At 37.7% G+C, this 21,027-nt stretch overlaps 5 protein-coding genes across 7 annotated transcripts; 1 reads left to right on the top strand and 4 right to left on the bottom strand.

The window, feature by feature from the left end:
- The first annotated feature begins 239 nt into the window (after positions 1-239).
- Positions 240-4,379, top strand: LOC106389297 (probable protein arginine N-methyltransferase 6). Its single transcript, XM_013829506.3, has 13 exons — positions 240-610; positions 860-925; positions 1,056-1,124; positions 1,259-1,294; positions 1,873-1,938; positions 2,174-2,242; positions 2,369-2,446; positions 2,549-2,627; positions 2,982-3,076; positions 3,232-3,316; positions 3,405-3,613; positions 3,814-3,932; positions 4,012-4,379. The coding sequence occupies exons 1-13, from the start codon at positions 347-349 to the stop codon at positions 4,052-4,054; spliced, it is 1,278 nt and encodes a 425-aa protein (XP_013684960.1). The 5' UTR covers positions 240-346; the 3' UTR covers positions 4,055-4,379.
- Positions 4,380-5,363: 984 nt separating this feature from the next.
- On the bottom strand, positions 5,364-10,072 carry LOC106389298 (helicase-like transcription factor CHR27). The gene is made up of 11 exons (XM_013829508.3): positions 9,962-10,072; positions 9,727-9,883; positions 8,965-9,623; positions 8,491-8,562; positions 8,339-8,416; positions 7,317-8,259; positions 7,105-7,235; positions 6,800-7,021; positions 6,139-6,690; positions 5,840-6,049; positions 5,364-5,756 (listed from the first exon to the last, which is right to left on the bottom strand). The coding sequence occupies exons 2-11, from the start codon at positions 9,830-9,832 to the stop codon at positions 5,652-5,654; spliced, it is 3,078 nt and encodes a 1,025-aa protein (XP_013684962.2). The 5' UTR covers positions 9,833-9,883; positions 9,962-10,072; the 3' UTR covers positions 5,364-5,651.
- A 351-nt stretch (positions 10,073-10,423) lies between these two features.
- LOC106389299 (mitochondrial import receptor subunit TOM40-1) lies at positions 10,424-13,236 on the bottom strand. The gene is made up of 11 exons (XM_013829511.3): positions 12,971-13,236; positions 12,421-12,502; positions 12,236-12,338; positions 12,071-12,166; positions 11,937-11,987; positions 11,767-11,832; positions 11,414-11,515; positions 11,260-11,328; positions 11,095-11,178; positions 10,910-11,005; positions 10,424-10,812 (listed from the first exon to the last, which is right to left on the bottom strand). The coding sequence occupies exons 1-11, from the start codon at positions 13,095-13,097 to the stop codon at positions 10,759-10,761; spliced, it is 930 nt and encodes a 309-aa protein (XP_013684965.1). The 5' UTR covers positions 13,098-13,236; the 3' UTR covers positions 10,424-10,758.
- A 293-nt stretch (positions 13,237-13,529) lies between these two features.
- LOC106389300 (phytochrome-associated serine/threonine-protein phosphatase 3) lies at positions 13,530-16,340 on the bottom strand. Of its 2 annotated transcripts, none has more exons than XM_013829512.3 (10): positions 16,012-16,340; positions 15,673-15,819; positions 15,521-15,588; positions 15,110-15,167; positions 14,902-15,012; positions 14,761-14,811; positions 14,519-14,662; positions 14,333-14,428; positions 14,156-14,227; positions 13,530-13,913 (listed from the first exon to the last, which is right to left on the bottom strand). In XM_013829512.3, exons 1-10 carry the CDS (start codon positions 16,090-16,092, stop codon positions 13,830-13,832), a joined length of 912 nt encoding a protein of 303 aa, XP_013684966.1. In that variant the 5' UTR covers positions 16,093-16,340; the 3' UTR covers positions 13,530-13,829. The 2 variants fall into 2 exon arrangements, 1 of the variants encoding a protein (XP_013684966.1); XR_007338269.1 differs by having other exon boundaries at positions 13,671-13,913; positions 13,985-14,227; positions 16,012-16,330.
- An 861-nt stretch (positions 16,341-17,201) lies between these two features.
- Positions 17,202-19,866, bottom strand: LOC106389302 (transmembrane protein 53). Of its 2 annotated transcripts, none has more exons than XM_048776525.1 (6): positions 19,747-19,866; positions 19,065-19,157; positions 18,173-18,948; positions 17,995-18,100; positions 17,697-17,905; positions 17,202-17,616 (listed from the first exon to the last, which is right to left on the bottom strand). In XM_048776525.1, the coding sequence occupies exons 3-6, from the start codon at positions 18,913-18,915 to the stop codon at positions 17,346-17,348; spliced, it is 1,329 nt and encodes a 442-aa protein (XP_048632482.1). In that variant the 5' UTR covers positions 18,916-18,948; positions 19,065-19,157; positions 19,747-19,866; the 3' UTR covers positions 17,202-17,345. The 2 variants fall into 2 exon arrangements, with proteins under 2 accessions (XP_048632482.1, XP_013684967.1); XM_013829513.3 differs by having other exon boundaries at positions 18,173-18,973; positions 19,747-19,865.
- Positions 19,867-21,027: the final 1,161 nt, after the last annotated feature.

The raw sequence follows: 21,027 nt of genomic DNA, 5'->3' as shown, positions 1-21,027 counted from the left end.
GGATAAGATTTCAAATTTTGAAAAATAAAAATATTTAAATTTTTCAAAAGATAAAATATTATTTTGGTCATTTTAGTTTTTGAATGCTATTTTTGTGATATAAACTTAGAAATGTGCTATTTTGGAGATTTGTTCTTATTATATTCCTATATATTATAGACCCTTTAATTTAAAAAGCTAATGAAATGAAGGACAAAGGGGATTAAAATGCAAATAAATAAAAATAAAAACTAAATGTAAGATTAAAATTAGAAAAGAGGAGGATCCTTGGTTTACTAGAGTATTACAACAAACAGTCGTCGTCAAGCGTCAGAGAAGGTGTATTTTGTCTGGGTTTAACCAAAATATGCAATCTGGCGGCGATTACAGCAACGGTTTCCACGGCGAGCTCGAACGGGTAGAAGAGAAGCAACTCCCCGGCCTCAGCTCTTTTGGCCGAGCTAAAAGACGCAGCACTCGCGGTGGAGCTCACGACCCTAGAGGCGGTCTCACCAATGGGGTTAGGGTTTCCGACCTGGAGACTCAGAAATCTCCTCCGCCTTGCACCGACTTCGACGTTGCCTATTTCCATTCCTACGCTCACGTCGGGATTCACGAAGAGATGATCAAGGTACTTTCTTTCGCTTCTTCCTTAACTGCCAGAGCTTGGAATTGAAAGTTAGAATTGAATTCTCTTTGGTTTTGGGTATGTTTGGCTCAAAAAAGACAACTTCAAATGTCGCTGACATTTTTGTTCAGATGTATGAAAAAATTAGGTCTCTTCATCTTCTTAAAGCATTCATTTTTTTTTTTTAATTTCTCTCTCTATAGTCGGATCTCTCTCTTATTCGGTTGTTGAATGTTATTTGGTTGATTACAGGATCGGGCTAGGACGGAAACTTATAAGGAAGCTATAATGCAGCATCAGAGCTTCATCCAAGGCAAGGTAATACTACTCTCTCGCTCTCTTGTTTCTGTTATTTCAGAACGATGCTCTTTTTTTTTCATCTTCGCAAATGATACTGAATAAAAATTACTCAAACTGATTTCAGAGCTGCATTGATTTCCTTTAACAGGTTGTGGTGGACGTTGGCTGTGGAACAGGCATCCTTTCAATCTTCTGTGCTCAAGCCGGTGCTAAACGGGTATGCGTTATGCGTAGGCACTACTTTATTATTGAACATTGTGAAGAATGTAGCATTTATATATTGATACTAAGTTTGTTTCTATGTGTCTGCTGACTGTAATGTGTTTCTTGCATAATTAAATTTTCTTACAGGTATATGCTGTAGATGCAAGTGATATTGCAGTCCAGGTATTACTCCAGATGTTTCCTTTTACCAAGTAACTTGGGCATAAATGATGTCTCTTTCTTTCGCCTCTATTCTCTGCATCTTTAGATTAAATTTGAATGGCTTGAAAAAGTTCCACTTGAATTGGTTTTGGGATTATGTAATTTCATCAAAAACATGTTCTCATATGTTAAAATTTGAACTTGGAATAGGAAAGAAGTTCTTGGATATAATTTGTTGCATGTTGCCTTTAGTGGGAGTATGTTTATGGTGTGATGATAGTATGTCTTACTCTCTTGAAGTTTTCACAGTTTAGCTGACCCTATCCCAGACATTTTTTTTTAGTTAAAACTAAATATAATCACTGCTTCATGGATTGTATCACCTTTGACATCAATCAGATGAAGAAAGAAATCTTGAGACTGTTTCTGAAATATTGGGCTCTGTGAAGTTGATCTAAATTCTACCTAACATAGAATTTACTACGAGTCTTGTGTTTTAGCTCTGCATATCATTTTCGTTTGTTTTTGCTCCCTATCAGAATTGAAATGCTTTCTTGGGTCGCACTAATGGATTCAACCTTTTTTCGTAATATCACCAGGCAAATGAAGTTGTAAAAGCCAACGGTTTATCTGACAAGGTCATTGTTTTGCATGGAAGAGTGGAGGTAAAATCTTATCTGTTATAAATCCGGAGTTCGTCCTGCCATGCTATAATAGACATTGCTTAGGGTTGATGTCTATATAAGTTGCAAAAAGATAAATTGGTGTCATTATACATTTATCCAGAAAGGTGCGAAATATATGAATGTAACCAGAGATCTTCGGCTTGTCTATACATCTATACCGCTATTGAGGGATTGGTTTGTATGCAAACCTTCATTCTGTAGTAATGTTCTGCAGGATGTTGAAATCGACGAGGAGGTTGATGTGATAATTTCAGAGTGGATGGGTTACATGCTCTTGTATGAGGTTATTTCCTGATCTTGGAATCTTGTATGTATAATTTTGTATGTTGATGTCCAAATGATACCCTACCGAATTATTATTTTTCCTTAATTTTCCCTGGTCTCTCATTCACATATTATGTTCATGTAGAGTATGCTGGGAAGTGTTATTACAGCTAGAGATCGCTGGTTGAAGCCTGGAGGTTTAATTCTCCCATCACATGCAACAGTATGATTATGATCCCTTCAAATATTATATCACAGTGTAGTCTAATGACTTTTGGAAAAGAAGGCAACATTTCATATGTTTTTATTTACTTTCTGTTGACAGTTGTACATGGCACCTGTTTCACACCCTGACAGATACAGTCATAGCATTGATTTTTGGCGCAACGTTTATGGAATTGATAGTAAGTATTATATCAACTTGAACTCTGGGACAATCAATACGTTAAATTTGATTGGTGTACTGAGTAATGATTTCTCAATTAAATGTGGATGTGATGTATGATAAGCTTGCCATATTACACAGCATGATAGGCAGAGAGTTTTGCATTCCTAGACAGATCAGATTGATAAAATTAGGTTATCGTGATAGCATTTATGGCTTTGATCATAAGGGTCAATTGAAATGTCTGCTTCTCACTCACCTTCACGTTGGGGAACTTGTACTCTAGAATCAGATTACTAGTCAAGTTTTGTAAAGGGAAAAAGAAGTACCTTGAAGTAAGGTTTTCACTAATGATGTTTGATGTTGTTTGCAGTGTCTGCAATGATGCAGTTAGCTAAACAGTGTGCATTTGAAGAACCTAGTGTGGAGTCCATATCAGGCGAGAACGTTCTAACATGGCCAGAAGTGGTATTTCCTTGTTCTCTGAGTGCTTGTTACCTCCAATCTCTTTGAGCTCTCAGCTATGTGAACTCTGCTTCTGTGTGAATATCTATTTTCTTACTAAGTAAATGATCAAAGACCAGACCACCCGCTCTATTTCACACAGAGCGTGTATCATGCAGGTTAAACATATAGACTGTCAAACAGTAAAAATCCAAGAGCTAGACTCCGTTATTGCAAGTTATAAATTCAAGTCAATGATGAGAGGTATATTCACTTTTCCTTTTATCAAATGTATATGCGTTTTGTGTCTTGTTTCCTTTCTGCGCTGAGGCTTTTTCCTTTCTTGTTGCAGCTCCTATGCATGGTTTTGGATTTTGGTTTGACGTTGAGTTCAGCGAACCGGCCTCTTCGCCTGCCAAGACTACTAGTGCAACAAGTGTTGCTAGTGGTTCTTCATCAGTGAGTCCTTCTAGAGAAGGTAATCACAAGAAGCGGAGTAATCCGAGTGATGCATTCGTGTTGTCCACCTCTCCCGAGGCTCCTCCAACGCATTGGCAGCAAGTAAGACCATCTTTCTGTATATATTTCCCATTTTTGCCAGTTTTACTTTTCTTTAAATCATCTAAATTGGTTAAGATCAGAAGGAGTTGGTCGTATATTAAGAAGATCAGTGATACTATAAACTTGATGTCTGTCTCTTATTAAAAAAAAGTAGCTTACACTTTGTGACCCATTTGGTTTTGAACCACTTTTTTGGACAGACGATTGTATATTTATATGACCCAGTAGACGTAGAGCAAGACCAAGTCATTGAAGGTTCCGTTACACTTTCTCAAAGTAAAGAGAACCGGAGGTTCATGAACATCCACCTCGAGTATTCGTGAGTAAAACCAACTCACTCTTTTACACTTTTCAAATTTTCTGTGTTCCACCAATGCTTAATATTTGTGGTTTTGCAGCTCGGCCGGCCGTTCCTTTGTAAAAGAGTCGGTAATGCGTTAAGAAGGCGATTCTCTGACAATATGTTCTTCATTACCTTAGAAGCTCTGTATGATTTATATAAGTCTCTTCTGTTAAAGCAATCATTAGTCCAGAACCGACGAAGACATTAGCCAACATATTCAGTCTGCGAAACCACAAGTTCTTGTAAGACTATTTAGGGTTAAATGAGATGGAAGCAGTTATAGGACAACTTCTTACTTGTAACTCAGCATTCATAACTTACTTCTCTCTTGAGTGCTTTGATTTATCATGCCTAATTTTTTGGTACTTTGTATGACCTCAGTCGAAATATTCAAATTTGTGTTTTAAAATAGTTTTATCGTCATTGATTATATATATATATATATATATATATATAATATTTACGATAAATGTCAGAACAATTTTTCCTCTCTTCTTTTATTATCTGACATTTTTCTAATGAGACTTACCGTGATACCTTGAAAATTCAACAAACACAAGGCAAATCTTTTCGCCCTGTAACTTGGGAAAACAAAAACCAGATATGACATGTGCATAGAGCATTACCCGACGACAATGGAAAAGAGAAATGAGTAATGACTAAAGGGCAGAAATGTCATAAATAAAAGAGGTCCCATAGTCTTCTATGTTGGTTGTCTCCTTCATAGGGCGTTTAATCAACAAAAGGTTCCACCACCACTGCATGTCACTAATGATTCATCATCTTGAAACTTAAAGCTGCTTCTTACACAGAAGCGAACTTTCACTTTCTTTGCAGTTTCCACTCATCATTTGTATATCTGTCACTAATCAGTCATTTATTAACATTGGCTCCTTTCCTAATATCCCACCTAAAACCCTCAGAGATTTTTCTAAACTGTCATGAGGTTCTGCATTTATTTGCTCCAAAACACCCTTTAAGGGCAGAGCACCTACCACCGGAGATAGAAAGACGTTCTGCATTTTCTCATCATATACATACCTTACTCTAAACTGCAACGTGTATTGCAGTTATAAAACCATACACAAACGTAGACATCAAACCAAAAAATAGCAGCGAGTAAGGTGTAACTAGGCTGGTCGAGTCAAATACTTTGAGGAAACAATCCTCATCAGCTTCAAACAAAGCACCATCAAAGAACAAGCATATGTACATACAGAGTATCTCTTTAACTTCATCTTAAATTGCTGAAGAACTTAGCACAATACAAAGATGCACAACAGGTGTGTATCCAAAACAGACGTCCAAGCTGTAAAGAATGCTTGGTATGGCAACGCTATAACAGAGCCAATTATACATAACAAACTGTTATGCTCAGAAGAAAAATAAGATCAGCTGATCCTTTAGTTTTACCGTTAAAACTTCTACGAGGTATATATACCATGAAACGATTTAGTTATTTACATAATGGCATGCTTCCCAGTCAATGCATCTCCGAAACACAAAAGACCTAGACTCTAGCTACAAGTCTCACAAAACCAAAAACACGAAATCCTAAGGAGAGCCACAGCATCGAAGTTTCAGTTACAAAAGCAGCTTAGAGGGTTTCTTCTTGATCAAAAAAACGCTGGGCATAATCTCCAATATTAATAGTACTATGCAACCTATTTCAAGTAGCCATTATAACCAGTTGGTCTACGGCATAAAAAGATATTTGAGATCATCTACTGTCAGTTTAGTTGCAGAGCTTCCACCATGTTCTTCACCAAATGCAGATGCAACCATTTTCCTTTTCTCTTCCTGATAAATAAAAAAAAAAGACAATGATAATGCTGGACTACTATAAATATAGAATGAGGAGGAAACTAAGGGACATCAAATACCTGAAGAGACAAAATCTTATCCTCAATGGTATCTTTTATAGTGACACGAGTTACACTAACTGGCCGAGTTTGTCCAATACGATGTGCACGATCAACCGCTTGATCTTCGGTTGTTGGATTCCACCAAAGATCCAAAAGTATAACATGACATGCTGCTACCATATTCAACCCAAGGTTTCCAGCTTTTAGCGACATCAGCATCACCTCTACCTGTTTATAGACTTTTCACTGTTAGGAGAGCTTAAGGAACATTTTAAAAGTATTTTGAAAAATGTATCTAAGATATGCACATCACTCACATCTGGATCTTTGCTGAATTCTTTTACAGCCCTGTCTCTTGCTAATAGACTCATTGTACCATCTAATCTTCTGAACTCTATACCATTTTCAATAAAACTATGCTCAACCAAGTCAAGCATACCAGTCCACTGAGAGAACACTATCGTCTTTATTGGCCCCTGGCTAGGTGAAGACGAGTGAAGAGTCGTTGGCTCTACAATAGTAACGTCGTCATCATCATCATCTTCATGTGGCAGTGAGGAAGAAGGCCTTCGACCTGTGTTTCGTCTGCCTTGTTTGGAAAGCGACTGCAGAATATCTAGGACAGCTTTGATTTTTGATGAGCTAAACTCGCTTTTTTGAGAAAAAGATTTGTGCTGTGAAGAACTAGAGCCTAAATCATTAGTGGTAGAACTTCTAAGGGCGGATTTGGAGAAAACAACATCACGCCCAAAGTCTTCTCTGCATCTTCGAACAGGGCACACGTTCTCATCCCCATTGATATGTTCTGAAACACACTGATAGCAAAATACATGGCCACACAGCGAAATAACAGGGTTTTCTGGTGGATCCTGCAGATAAACAGACGACAGAATATTATAAGAGTAGATATCGTCAGAACTAGCCTAACAACTAGAGAATACTGAGCCTGAGAACACGCTATTAAGAATATGCACTTACATTACAGATGTTGCAGATGGCAGATGATGACTCTAAACGTTTGAGCAAACTGATTCGAGCCTCCCTAGGGAGTCTTTTAACTGCTTCTCTTGATTCTTTTCCAACAGGATCTGAGTTATATCCCTTCACAAGTTGTGGGTGGTCACAAGCTTGGCGTAGACGCAAAAGCATCAGAAGAATATTTGCGTAGTTTTGGCTCAAAGTTCCTGCAGCAGCATACGCCTGCAGAAAATATGAAATATCATCTAATCAGACACATGTACGACTTAATGTTTGTTTCACTGGAGGAGAAAAAATAGGAGAACCTTGAACTGTGATTGTGAATCTGCTTCAAGCTTCTTGTAGAAAGACCGCTCCTCCACTGAAAAGTCTACCCTTCTCAAATTAATTTTCTTTGGAGGTAGATTGATTATTGGTTGCCCATCAAGCAATGTTTCTGTATATCAGAACAGAAGATACTCAGCATAAATAATCAAATCAGTCACAGCTACGAAGAGTAAACAAGAATAGAGAGTACCTTTGGTACGGCGCAGCATTATAGCCCTTAGAACAGCTTGAAGCTTCTTGTAACCATTAAGAGAATTTCTGGAAATTGGAACCTTGATTGTATGGTAGAATGACTTGTACACAGCATACGGATTGTACCTAAGGAATCTAAAGTAGCTATACAGATCATCAATTGTATTTTGTATCGGCGTTCCAGACAAACACCACCTCCTTTTGGCTCGAAGAGTGCAGCAGGCTCTTGCCACTTGTGTTCTATGATTCTTGATCGTCTGAGCTTCATCTAGAACTACTCTGAGCCACCCAACTCTCGACAGAGCACCACAATCAGAATCAAAAGAAGAATCATCCATGCCTTTTCTACCTCTTTTCTTACTCTTCTTACTGGTACTCACTGCAGCTTTACGCTTCTTGGAGAAGCCAGGAGCGAGACCTTTGTTATCATTTTCATCGTCCTCATCATCCTCCACCAATGACTCTTTGGGTACTTCATTGGTCACAATGGCGTAAGTTGTGACAACCACATCATATCTCGCCAATTCAACAGGATCTTTGGTCCTACAGCCACCATGGTAGATCAAAACAGAAAGTTTGGATTCATCAGAAACCTTCTCATCGAGCTCTCTTGCCCACTGCCTCACAATACTCGCTGGACAAACAATTAATGTACCAGCAGGTGGCCTCTTTCTGTTAAACTCCCGTTTCGAAGTACTCGCTCCTTGAACTTTGGCTTTCCCCTTATCTGAACTGCCATTCCCATCATTATCACCAGCACTGTTGCTTGAAACCTTGACCTCTGGTTTCACATCACTTTCATGCTTTGGAGTTTCGGACTCATCATCAGCATCCAGGTCCAATATCTCAGCGTCTAGCTTGCTTGAAATTTCAGACTTTATTTGTGACTCAAACTTTTGCTTCAAGATAAGAGCAATCGTTGAGATTGTCTTACCAAGTCCCTGCAAAAATAGACCTTATATAGCTTCAGGGGAAAATCCATGTAACCGAATTGGGCAAACAAATTTAATTATATGTGACCTGATCATCTCCTAATATCCCTCCCGAGCAGTGCAAACTACTTGTTTCCTTCTGAAACATCCATGCCAATGCGATTTTCTGAAAGCAATAGTATTTAGTACAGAAGCCAAATTTAAAGGCCACTAAATGGTACATTGCAAACATGATAATACCTGATGCCTCATAAGAGAAACTGTAAGAGTACCAGGACTTAGATCCATTTCGTTCTTAGATTGATTCAAATCCTGCAGGATCAACACACTTTGTTACAAAAAATGCACTTAACATGCAAGGTTAATATCAGGTTGATTATGGAACAACACCAAGCTGCCAACATATATATAAAGTACCACGAAAATGAATGCTGCTATACACAGTGAACTAAAAAATCATTCTTTCTCAAACATGAAGAGTAATGCAGATCACTGTATAACTACTATTAACTTGGACACTTCAGTCTGAAACTGAGTAGATTCAGCATGGTTTGACACAAACATCAAAGAAAAACCATATAAAATGTATAATGCACCATGAATCTAAAGAAATGAGCCAAATATATTGCTCCATATTCACTCACTAATGCAATCATATCAAGACAGGACACTGTAAAGCATGCACAAGAGAAGACTGAGTTAGAGGATGAATACCCGTAGTGCAGCTTGATAGATGAGCCTCTCATCGTTCTCAGAACTCCTGTCTTCAACAATCCCAACAACCCTGTGAATTGGATCACTTTGACCACCATACTGCAAAGGAGAAGCAGATGCTCCATGCGTCATAGATGGAGGCAAGATCCTAACCCCATTCACGCCACGCTGGATTCCAATCTCAGCATGAGCTCCACGGTAGTAACCATCACCAAAACTATTCTTATTGCCTACAGCTGGACTAGTATAATCCCCCACGTTTCTTGATGGATTAGGAGGGGCATTAAAAGAAGGTGGAAGGGCTCTCTTCATAACTTGTTGAGCAGGCAGCTTCTTATCATCCACACCAGAGACATTAGAGTTACCGACATTCTCATTCCTTGTAAATGTTGTAGAGTCTCTTGGCTTATAACTCGGTGGATCACTGCGAGAAGCTTGAGTAGTATTCATGTTGCCTAGAGCTGGACTAGTACTGTTACCACTTCTTGAAGAAGTAGTAGGAGGGGGATTAAAAGAGGGTGGGAGGGTTCTTTTCTGAGCTTGTTGAGAAGACAGCTTCTCATTATCATTCCCTGAGTCTCTTGGCTGAGATGGGGTACCACCACTGCCAGAAGCTAGAGTAGTAAGTGCTGCTTTAGCTTGAGGGAAGCTACTGTTGCCTGCAAGTCAAAGAAAGAAACAGAGCACTAAGGTTTGATTACTCTATTAAAGCTAGCAAATTTAACCTAACCGAGAGAGATAGAGACTGAGCAGAGAGTATACCATAGAGCCAAGCGGTATTGCTTCTGGTTCTAGAGGGCTCAGATACCTCGTCATCACTACCACTACTGCTACTACTGCCTGAACTAATCTCAATAGCAGAATCCATCACGAGATCTACTAGAAATCAGCACTCGAGCGTCTAAGAAATGGAATCAGCCTGCAATGCAAGACATTGATGTTAATTCTGCAAAGAAGGAGAATCGGAGAAGAAGGAAGGTAAAGAGAGAGAGAGTACCGAGGAAGGAAGAAGAAGAAGGGAGAGACTGTTCATAGGGTTTTTTGTTTTGTCTTTCTCGGAATCTGTCACGACGACAGGTGTTTGCTGATTTGGTAATTACATTTTCAACAGTGATATGGTAATAACAGGTAATAATGTTGAATTTGCTCGGCCCATTATCATGACTTTCGGCCCATTTATAGTTACACGTGAAAATAACATAAACAACAGCTACTGCTCGGCCCATAGTATTATTTATTATTCATAGATTAAGTTTTTTTTGACGTATAAATTGATTGATTAGAAGATCAAAAAAGGTTTTTTTGACATCTAGTTCTTGCTTCACACTAGAAAATATTTAAAATTTAGTTTTTTTTAGAATAATCATAAAATACATTTTCCACAATATAGATAAAAATTTTACTACGTTAAAATTATTATCCAGCTCCAAATTTAATTTGTTTACTTGCTATTGTTAGCTAACGCAAACTTTTTCTTCATTTAAATAAACAAGGAAAAAATATTATTATTTTTTAGTTTGTACGGAGAGGAAATGATACAAACCTCCAGGCAACGTTACAAGATCTAAAGAAAGAAAGTAACACCAAAAACTCATATAATGGGTCTTCTTAATGGAGACAAAACCTAAACCGTAAATAACAACACAACACTTCCTTCCTTTGTTTTTGTTTTTGTTTTAATTTCCCAACGTTGCCGACCAAAAAGCCTAAATGAAATCTTGATGGGAAATACAATAAGTTTTAACTGAACCCCCCGCACTGATGAAAGCGCTGCGTGTGGTAGAGCCAGGCTTATTAGCCGACTGTTAAACCGAATCCAAACTTGTAGTCCTTCTTCTTATGGTCAAGCTGTGAGGGAGAAAAGAAAAAAAACAATCAACAGTTTTAAAAATGGAGACTCAACGGTTATACTATATCTCAGTTCAAGAACAAGGACACTATGTACCTCTGCAGATAGAATAAAGTTGAGTCCCATACTCAATCTCTCTTCCAAGAGAGCGGATGCAACACCGTTTGAATCAATCTTTCCCCGCACACGTGACTGAAACCAAACACAAATAGATTATCAAGAGTCGATACAAAAAAGCGTTTTTTCTTGCTTTACAATTCCATAAAAATGGTGATTGTTACCTGTCTAAGAATGTAGTCATACCCAACACTAGCCACAACATCTCTTGACAAGTAGTTGTACGCGAAATCAGTAGCTAGAGAAACCTGATCATAATAAAATTAAAAATGAAGGTGTCATGTTTTAAACTCTATAGAGATGGGAGCTCATGAGAAAAGGTACATTACCTTCTCGGAAATCTTCTGAACATAGTTCATACCTATAGTACCAGTGCTAGCAACTTGCGCAGTAGCAACCTGTTGGTAAAGAAAGTATGATATATACACAATCAGTTAGAGTGTTGTTATTCACCAATAATAGCTTAACAAGAAGAAGATTTACCATTTTATCAGTTTCGTATCTTGCTGCGTAACCCATACCAGACTTCCGAGGCACACCAGCCCAAAAAACTTCCCCACCCAATGATAGACGGGGTGTCACACTCTGTCCAATATTTCATGAAAATTACAATTGACTTTAATATCTCTCACATGCACCATACCAAAAGTTAACAGATCAAGACTGATAACGGATAAAAGACAACTTTTCTTATTGCCATAATAACTTAAGCAAGCATGCCCACAAAAAAGTTGATTAGAACGATTCAAAGTTTATATCTCATTATAACTGCGTTACAGCTAGATGAATAATGTGATTGAAGGTAAGTAATAAGTTCAAACAACAGCCCACTTTACCTGAATATAGGTTGCTCCAACTAGAGCACCGTTCCCAAGTTGAAGTTGGGCCCTGTAGTCTGATCCCTACACAAACATGAAACGAAAAGAAAAACTTCATATGAACCAAATGCCATCAAAGTTGCATCACAAAGAATCGAAAAATGTTCAAATAGAGAGAAGTTTCTCACCATGTAATCAAAGTTGAACATTGCATGCGACATATGAGGCTCATTTGTCAGCTGTAAAAAGAAAGTAAACAACAAAGCTGAACGAACGTAATATCCAGATACACCATAGATGATTATCAAGCAGCAGCAGTTACCTGACCAGTCGCCTTTAAGATCAACCTATCAGTTAAATCAGCTTTCACTCTTGCGTTTACTCTACCATCAGTCATCACCCTTCCAACAAGCATCAACTGCATATAAATATTTTGTCATTTTCATAACTTCTTGATAGCGATAAGAAATTACCCAAAAATTGGTACCTTTGGATCATAGTAATTAGCACCAAACTCGTAATGGGCTGTTGGAATTTTGATCGTCGTGTCAGGTGACTGAGAAGGAACTTCCGTTGGTCCCATCATTACACTATTTCAAAAAAAAAAAAAAAAAAACAAACAAGTGTAAGCTTATTACCAATAATAGTAACTGTAAATATAATATTTACTACCTGTGGCAAAGGGAAAACTTTTGATTCAATCCCTTGGCAAAGTCGAAGCGAAAACCCTCAAAAGTGTCTGCCTTTAAAGACACTGCAAAAGAGTAATCAAACAAGTTAGAAACCAATTGAAAACAAACTCTATATGGCTTCACTACACATACCAAAACCTGATCTAAGAACAGTAAGAAACCATTAGGAGACAATGAAAACAAACATTGAGGCAGACAATGAAAAATAATCACTAAGACAAACTTTGTGGCAACCAATGAAATTGAAAACTTTCAGTCATACTATATCGTTTCTACTGTTTACAAATCTCGTAGGACCTTGAAACGATTCATGTAAAGAAAAAGAAAACAATTAAAAACCAAACAGTAGCAGCTCAACCATGCCATTACAAATAAAAACAGAACAGAAGCCAAATCCCTAAAGACGTGACAATACAATGCAGTAAAGCCACACAGATCAGTCTGAGCTATCCATGAACTGAATAAAGCTATAAGCTCAAGAAAGAATATATTAAGAAGAAAAACTAGATCGGTAATAAGAAACACTAAACTGATAGCTTCACGGTTGAGTTCGTCATAAGAAACAGGGCAAGGGAGATTCGAGTAATCAACTTTCTCATCTACTTTAGTCTTCGCATCGATTTGTGCCGCCGCAAGAGGTGGTAGAAGATCCGCCATCGCCGCCTCTGAAAAAAAAATTAATCCTTAACGGCGGCGACAGTAGGGGTGAGAACAAGAAGATGAAGAAGTGCAAAAGGGTTTGGTTTCTCTTTGGAGCCAATCCTCTTTGGGTTTTTGGTGGGTTTTGTAATTGTGCCGGTTCTGGTTTACCCTGATTTCATCTTTAATCTCAAACCGGTCTAGGACCGTCTCACATCTAATTCGGGTATCAAACCGGTCCAGGACCGTCTTAAGGTGAAGAAGCGGTAGAGGATTTCCTTTTATGTTGTATTCACCACATGAGTAGAAGAATCTGCTTAATGGATTTCTTTTGTTCGTTTCCGTTGCCTACCAATCACCCATCTTAAATGACAAAAGAGATGAGTAACCACACAGCGAAAAAAAAAGATTTAGAGTTAGTGTCATCTTCACAACAACAAAAAGCAGAGGTAACAGTGTAAGTGAACAATACATAAGAAAAGATTGGGGTCTCAACAAAGAAAAACAAAAGGAAGCAAAGAGAATCACGAGTAGACACAAAACTACTTCAATCAGACTATAACCAAAGCGTTTACTTTAGAAATTCACAAGGAAAATGTCACCTAGTGGACAAAAATAATGGAAGTGTGATTATATTTACATATAATCTTTTGAGACTGAACATATTGTCAATGGTAGCTAGCAATGGCTTCATACCATCATCATCATCATCGCAGCGATGGAAGAAGGGGGGCAAACATAATAGTTTCATTACAGGAAATACGGAACTCCAGTCCTTGGCCCTCTCATTTGATTGTTCTCTTCGGTCTCGTTAAAGTACTTCACATCCCTTTCCTGGTAAAATAACATGGATTTCATCATTAAACCATGCACAATAATGAATCACAACATAATGCACTTACTACCTATAATCCATGGCAAACACCCACACGTGCTTACTTGTTTAACTTTCTTTCTATAGTTCTCCTTATACCTTTACTTTAAAAAGCAGATACCAAACCAAGAAATGTGTACTTGTTCTGATAGAGAGCAAGACTAGACTATTCAATAGGAAAGACTTAAACATATGGGCTCACCATGTTTTCATCGAAAATCAATATAGAAGCGACATTGCCACACCGGTAACAGTAATTAGGTGCAGACCATACCTTCACACCAAAGAAGAAGAAAATACACACACACATCATTAGGCAGAGTAACATTTCCAGTTATCCAGCTTAAAATGGCCAAGTCATAAGAAGCAGGACACTCACAGTTACAAGGCCTTTATCTTGGAACATGTACTTCAGACCTTCTTGTACCAGCTGGTGTGCACGGCATACTAGATCAAGCTTGTTGATGTGGTTGAACTGCACAATAAGTCAAAACAAAATATAAGACACGTGAAATAGGTTATTAGTTACGGTATTGATTCAACGATTGAAGAAGGATAAACATACCTCAGTGGTAACCCTCGATCCGAAAAGCCAACCAGCTCCACGTGGACTAACAGCCCATGTTTCAATATCTTCAGGATCGCTCCACATAAGATCGCAAAAGGGACCTTCATGGGGAATTTCACAATTTCGATCGACCAGTCTTATCTAGTGTCCATAATAAGATCTAAAGTGAGTGGTTGGCCTTAATAACATGATGAGCCAGAAACATATGAAAGCCAAAAGCAATAAAGACAGAGATTAACCTGATCAATTGTCCGGACATCCGGGGAAAGGCCACCATGAACACATAGAACCTAGACAAAGAAAATCATCTTTGAGCATAGGATACAGCAAACATATCCGATCTCATCGGCAATGCCAAGCTGCTGAAGAAATTAACTTACTGTGCTATCAATAATAGCTGATATGGTAAGATAGTCAAAAACATCTGTGCAATATCGCCATGCATTAGCGTTACCATACTTCCTTTGGCATTCGTCATAGAAACCATAAACCTTAAAAGTATAAAATTGGGATGAGCATCTTAATACTATTAATGATATACTGAATGCGCCGTAGAGATAGATATAAGTGGAGAAGAACAATGCATACCTGCGTTAGCTGTCTACTTTCATGATTTCCACGCAGAAGTGTGATATTGGCTGGATGTCTACATATTACAACACAAAAGAATCAAAAAACAAATTAACGCCCCCAAATGGAGAAGATGCAGCAAGGAATCTACACTTTTAAACAGCATTTTCAAGTAAACTCATGCGTGAAAGAACACAAAAATCACTTGGTATCTTTCCAAAACCTAACAAAAGGTAACTATGAGGTGTTTGAAAAATCAATTACTTCCTCATCGGAACAATTTTGAAGTGCAGTGCTCTTCCAAAGAAAGATTAATAATGGTAAAAACAATTTCTTACTGTTAATCACAAGGAAAAAAGCAAAAAACAAGAACATTTTTAAAGACAAGATAACAGGAGTCCCATGAACATTAAAGAAACACGTCTTTACCTAGCTTTAAGAAGCAAAAGAATAGTGAAGACTTCAAGGCTGTTGTAACCTCTATCCACAAAGTCCCCCTGCGAATATTCCCCACAGCATATCAACATGTGTTCATATATTGATTTTGTGATACACCAGGAAAACAAAAAAGAAAAATGTACCATAAAAATGTAGTTGGTGTCGGGAACATGACCACCGGTCTGAAAAAGCTTAATGAGATCATGAAACTGGCCATGGATGTCACCACAGACGGTGACTGGACTGTTGACAGGCTGTACGTTTGACTCCTCAATCAGAATCTCTTTCACCTGCAAACATTTACACCTTCTGGTTATATCCACGAGTGCTCGCCTTAGGCAACAACTCTATAACCAACCTCTAATAAAGGAGAATCTGAATATACAACATTGATTGAACTATCTCCGTATTGATACATTCATCGTTATAAAGAAAGAAAGAAAAATCCCTAAAGCAAGTAAGGGAGAAGATGGTGCGCGTACGTATTCGCAGAGAAGCTGAAGCTCGTCCTCGGAGAGATGCTGACCGTCTTTAACCTTCGAAATCCATTGATCCAAATCCATTGCTCTCCCTTTAATCCCACCACTTGCGTTCGATTTCGATGGAGATTTTTTGTTTCTGGGAGAGGAAGATTGAAATCAAGATCGATTCACCAGAGATTCTCCGACTTCGTTAGGGTTACGTAAGCGGAGGAGGACGAGGAGATGAAAGAGGGGATGAGCGGTTCGAGTTCCTCTAAAGGATCTCAAACGCAAATCGCTAGATCGATCTCCGCCGCTTCAAACGCAATTTTTGCTTTCACCTTTTGGTTTTTCATCAAACGCGATTGCTGGTTAAGACGCGTTAGGCCTAGGCATTTCGGGTATTAGTTCGGTTTGGGTATTTCGAGTTTTAAGTAGTTCGGATACGGTTAGATGATCTATTTACTCCTTAACCTATTTTCGGTCGGTTCGGTTTAGATAGTTTTGGATTGGTTCGGTTCAGACAGGAATTGTAGGAACCGAAAATACCCGGAAAAAAATCGGTTCTCATTTGGATCCGGTTCAGATAATTTGGATAAAATATCGGTTATTTAAGAAAAAATATCAAATAGTTAGGATGATTTAAACAATAAATTTAGATGTTTTGGATTACTTTGGATATTTCGGATAAAACTATCCGAATAGTTTCAGATACTTTCGGGTAGTTTGGATACTTTATAATAATTTAGTTATCTTCAACTATTTTTAGATATTTTTAATAGAATTTTAAATTAAAAATATATATTTAGTTATGTTATATGTATATATAATTAATATTTTTGTATATTCGGGCGTTCGGTTCTCGGTTCGGTTATTTCGGATATAAAACTATAGAAACTGGGTATTTTAGGATATTGGCTTAGTTCTGGTTTTGGTTATTTTGATTCGGTTCTAATTCAGTTAGATTATTTCGGATATAAAAATATAAGAACCATTCGGGTATTTTAGAGTATTGGTCTAGTTCTGGTTTCGGATATTTCGGTTCTTTTGCACATGCTGTCATGCGTGTCGTGATTAAAAAAATACGAATTGCGAGCCCTTATAATTGTTAAAAGTTACGCAAAGAGCGCGATACTTTACAATTGGCGTCTCAACACCCTAACAGTCACTTTCTTGAATCTTCAGTCTCCTAAATGTACAAAACTTAACCATTTACAAGGAAAGAAACAGTCTGTTAACTGTAATAATTCAATATATACACCATTCCAAACCAAAAAAATCATCGAAGTAGTATTCTTTCTTTCTTTCTGTATGGAGTTAAAAAGTTAAGCAGCAACAACACTTGTGGTAAGTCGCTATGAAGAATGATTGCAGGAAGCAAGAACAAAGTTATCCATGAAATGGTTGAGTTCAGCTGTATAGAGTTCTGGATTACTCCTGAAATGGTCTACATGAGGTGAAGATATGAAGTTGCAGGCACGGACCTCGTGTCCTGCTTTCCTCTGCTCTACAATGAATGATTCAACTTGCCCCGCGGGTATTACTCTATCTGCAGAGCTGTATATGTATAGCTGTGGACATCTTGGTTGTGATGATGATAATGTCTCTACAACATCTGCGAGCCTCCTGTAATAATAAAAACAGAGTTGAGTTTGTCAAATGTGATGAAAGGTGGATTCTCTTGGGTGTGTGTGAGCTTTTGTTACCTGTTTACTTTGGGAAGGTTTAGTATCACTCCGAAGAACTTCTCAAGAATCAAAAGCAAAACTGTTTCTGTTGCAGCAGGTTTAGGCTCCGAGAAGTTTATACTATTGATCCGTGTTCCCATGTTTGACTCACATGAAGAGCTTGCGGATCCTCTAGTGGCTACACTGTTTTTCTTCAAGAGGGCAGCTGAGAAACCTGATGCCCATACCTGTTTTCACAAGCCATATTAGTATCCAGAAACTGCAAAAGCTAAATGACCATTATAACATAGCAATGAATGCAAGAACCATCTCTTACAGTCGGATCAGCAGCAGCAACAGGAGCTGAGTCCACTATGGAACCTTTAACCCTTCCCATCAATGATGAATCTTGCTTCTGAAACTTTTCCAAAATCGCTCCATATCTGTAAATACAGAAAATTCACCGAGTGAGATGTGAAACCGCCACATGAAAAGACCAGAGATATACAACTCACGTTAACCATCCTGTGTTGCTGAACGTGTGAAACACGAGATTCTTCTGTTGCTGCTCCTCATCCAACCAATCAGCCAAATGGTTAACCAGCGACTCCACGTTCTTCTCAGCTTTTCCTCCAACTTTGTAGCTCATAATCTCATTCATGGGGAGAGTAAACGTGATGACATGGTAACCCCTCGAAGTATACCAATCAGCATATTTCTTCAGATGCTTCTGCTTCGACCCAAGCCATCCAAGCAAAACCACAACGGTCCTATTCTTCTCTGAGGCACAACTCGAGGAACCAGACAGATCAAGTGCACTGGTCTCAGGCAAATGCCATTTGTATGAAACATCTGGAGCCACAAGCGAGGCTCCAATTGTGAATGCCGCTGGTTTTGAAGCCTTAGCTAACTCTGCAGACTGATAAGCGCTGCGAAGAGCGGATAAAGAAGTAACAGAAGGAGCAAGCTTGCAGCTCGGATTAGGAGCTAGGAGGAGATCAACATTTGGTACAGGAAGACGAATCCTCGAGACAAAGGACAAATCTTTGAGCTTGGAGGTAGAGATTTGAGAAACCCACAAGGACCTTTCGTCATGAACTGAGCCAGAGACTGAAGCAGCAATCTGATCCGATTCAGAACCTCGAACTAGTGATTTAAGAGAAGAGAACTTCTCAGAGACATCTGCAGATACAGAAGCGGCGATAACAGCAGCAGCGGCAACAAGTGGCCGTTGAATAATCCCAGACAAAGAACCCATGATGGCCACAATGTAATCCAATATAGTCCAAAACTAGCATACCAATGGAAAACGAGTCCTGTTATATAAGAAGAAAAGTAAGTGTAGAAACACGCAGACACACACATGTTGAAAACGCGTGTAAGAGTTTTAAGATGGTGTTAAATTACCTGGAAGCTTCTGGTAACTCGGGCTGTCAAAACTTGACAGCCCGACCTTAATGTACTAAAGACTTGTCAAGAGTCAAATCTCTCTTGTATCCTCTGCAAGAAAATCGTTTCAGGTTTAAATATGAGTTCTTAACTAAAACAGTTTGAAACTAAACACTAACCAAAAGATCTCTTATGATGTTGACACAGAGAAAGAAAAAAACTTTATCTTTTACCAAAAAAAAAAAAACTTCCTGTTCTCTTTTGTAAAATCATGAGGATCTTTTCAAATTATGAGAAAAACGATGAACCTCTTTTATTAAAAAAAAATCCGCAAAATTAACAACGGAGTCAAATTGATTGTTTATTCAACATTTTGCAAAGGACCCACAATGGAGACATAATCAATCAATCAATCGCGTGGATCTCTCTGGAAAGGGAATACAACACGACATGATTGATGTCGACCAGCCCATTCTCCAGGCGTCTGAGCAGGGCAATGATAAATCGACGGAAACCAAAAAAAAAAACTCATTTCTCACGGAATTTGAAAACCGCGATTGATTGGGGGTGATAAACAAAAAAATCGAATTTGATAAGATTAATCAATGTAAAATTAGAGAAGCTGGGAGAAGAAAAAAGCGAGATGATGATGAGGAGTAATGTTGATAGCGAAGAAAGGAAGGAGAGAAAGAGAACTCACCGCAGATATAGAGACGGAGGAAGAAGAGGGAAACGAGAGAGAAATTTTGTTTAGAGCAACGAGGAAGATGGTATGACCCCTTTATATACACCAACCTTCAACCCGAATATTTATGTCTGACCAAACAATTAAAAAACTAAAAAAAAAATAGAACTTTATATACAAACTGAACCAATAAGAAAATCTATTTAATTATTTTAAAACAACTTTTTTATTCTTTTTTTTTTTGCTAAATCTTTTTTATTTTTTCATTACAGGTTTCTATAAAAACTTGTTGGTTTATTAATTATCTAACCAGAAAGATGTTCCCAAAATGCCGTGTGAATCATACCACCTCTTGGATCATTGGATTGGATGTGGAACATGAAGACATTGAAGTTCCAATACGCACAATATTTAAAAAAAGAGTTTAATAAACGAGTTATCATGTGGCTTAAGAGCATAATTATTGTAAAAAATAGTTCAATAAACGAGTTAGAAACACATGTCTTGGATACAATAAGAGGCTTTTCAAAGACCTCTTACTTCTTTGGCTTTGTTAATCGGAAGATTAAACTTGCACTTGCGATCCATAATGTATCTCTGTTTTATTTTTTTGCCTTGGATACATTGACTCTAGGATAACTATTTTGTAAAATCCTTTTTCATTTTAATGATATTAACGTTTTTAGAAAAAAAAAAAAAAAAAAACACATGTCTTGGCGGTGTAGATAAGAACATAACTATTGTATTATATAAAAAAAAATCATATTTTGTCAATTTTTACGTAAAAGAATATTCTATTTGGATATCCAATAAGAAGAAAAATATGAGGGAATCTTGGTTTTACATTACGCCAAGTTGTCCCCACCACCATTTCATTTTCTTCCTTGCTTTTTGGAAGTGTTGTGAGAATCGATTATATTCCTTAATCGGACCAAAATGTTTGGATTCCTCTTAATCCTCTGCAAAGTTACTTTATTTATGGGACCATATATATATATATATATATATATATATATATATTCATCTTACCACTCTGCTATATCTTTTTGTTTTATCAAATGCATTCTGCTATGTCTATTTGTGTCAAATCCTGAATCAATCACTCAACCAATATACAAACCAAATAGACATTAGTTCTGCTGAAGTTAAACAAAACTAATTGAATTCTGAAAGTGTTTTCCTCAGATTCTATGTAAACTTTGAATTATTATTATTTTCCATTGAGGAAAAACATTATTCTGCAAAACTGGTGAACTAAATAAATAATTTATAAAAAAGATCCGACATTTTAACGTA

The sequence above is a fragment of the Brassica napus genome, chromosome A3, assembly GCF_020379485.1.
Source record: "Brassica napus cultivar Da-Ae chromosome A3, Da-Ae, whole genome shotgun sequence".
NCBI classification, from domain to species: Eukaryota; Viridiplantae; Streptophyta; class Magnoliopsida; order Brassicales; family Brassicaceae; genus Brassica; species Brassica napus.
Note: the sequence above shows the minus strand (reverse complement) of the source record. Positions and strands in the feature narration are given on the sequence as shown.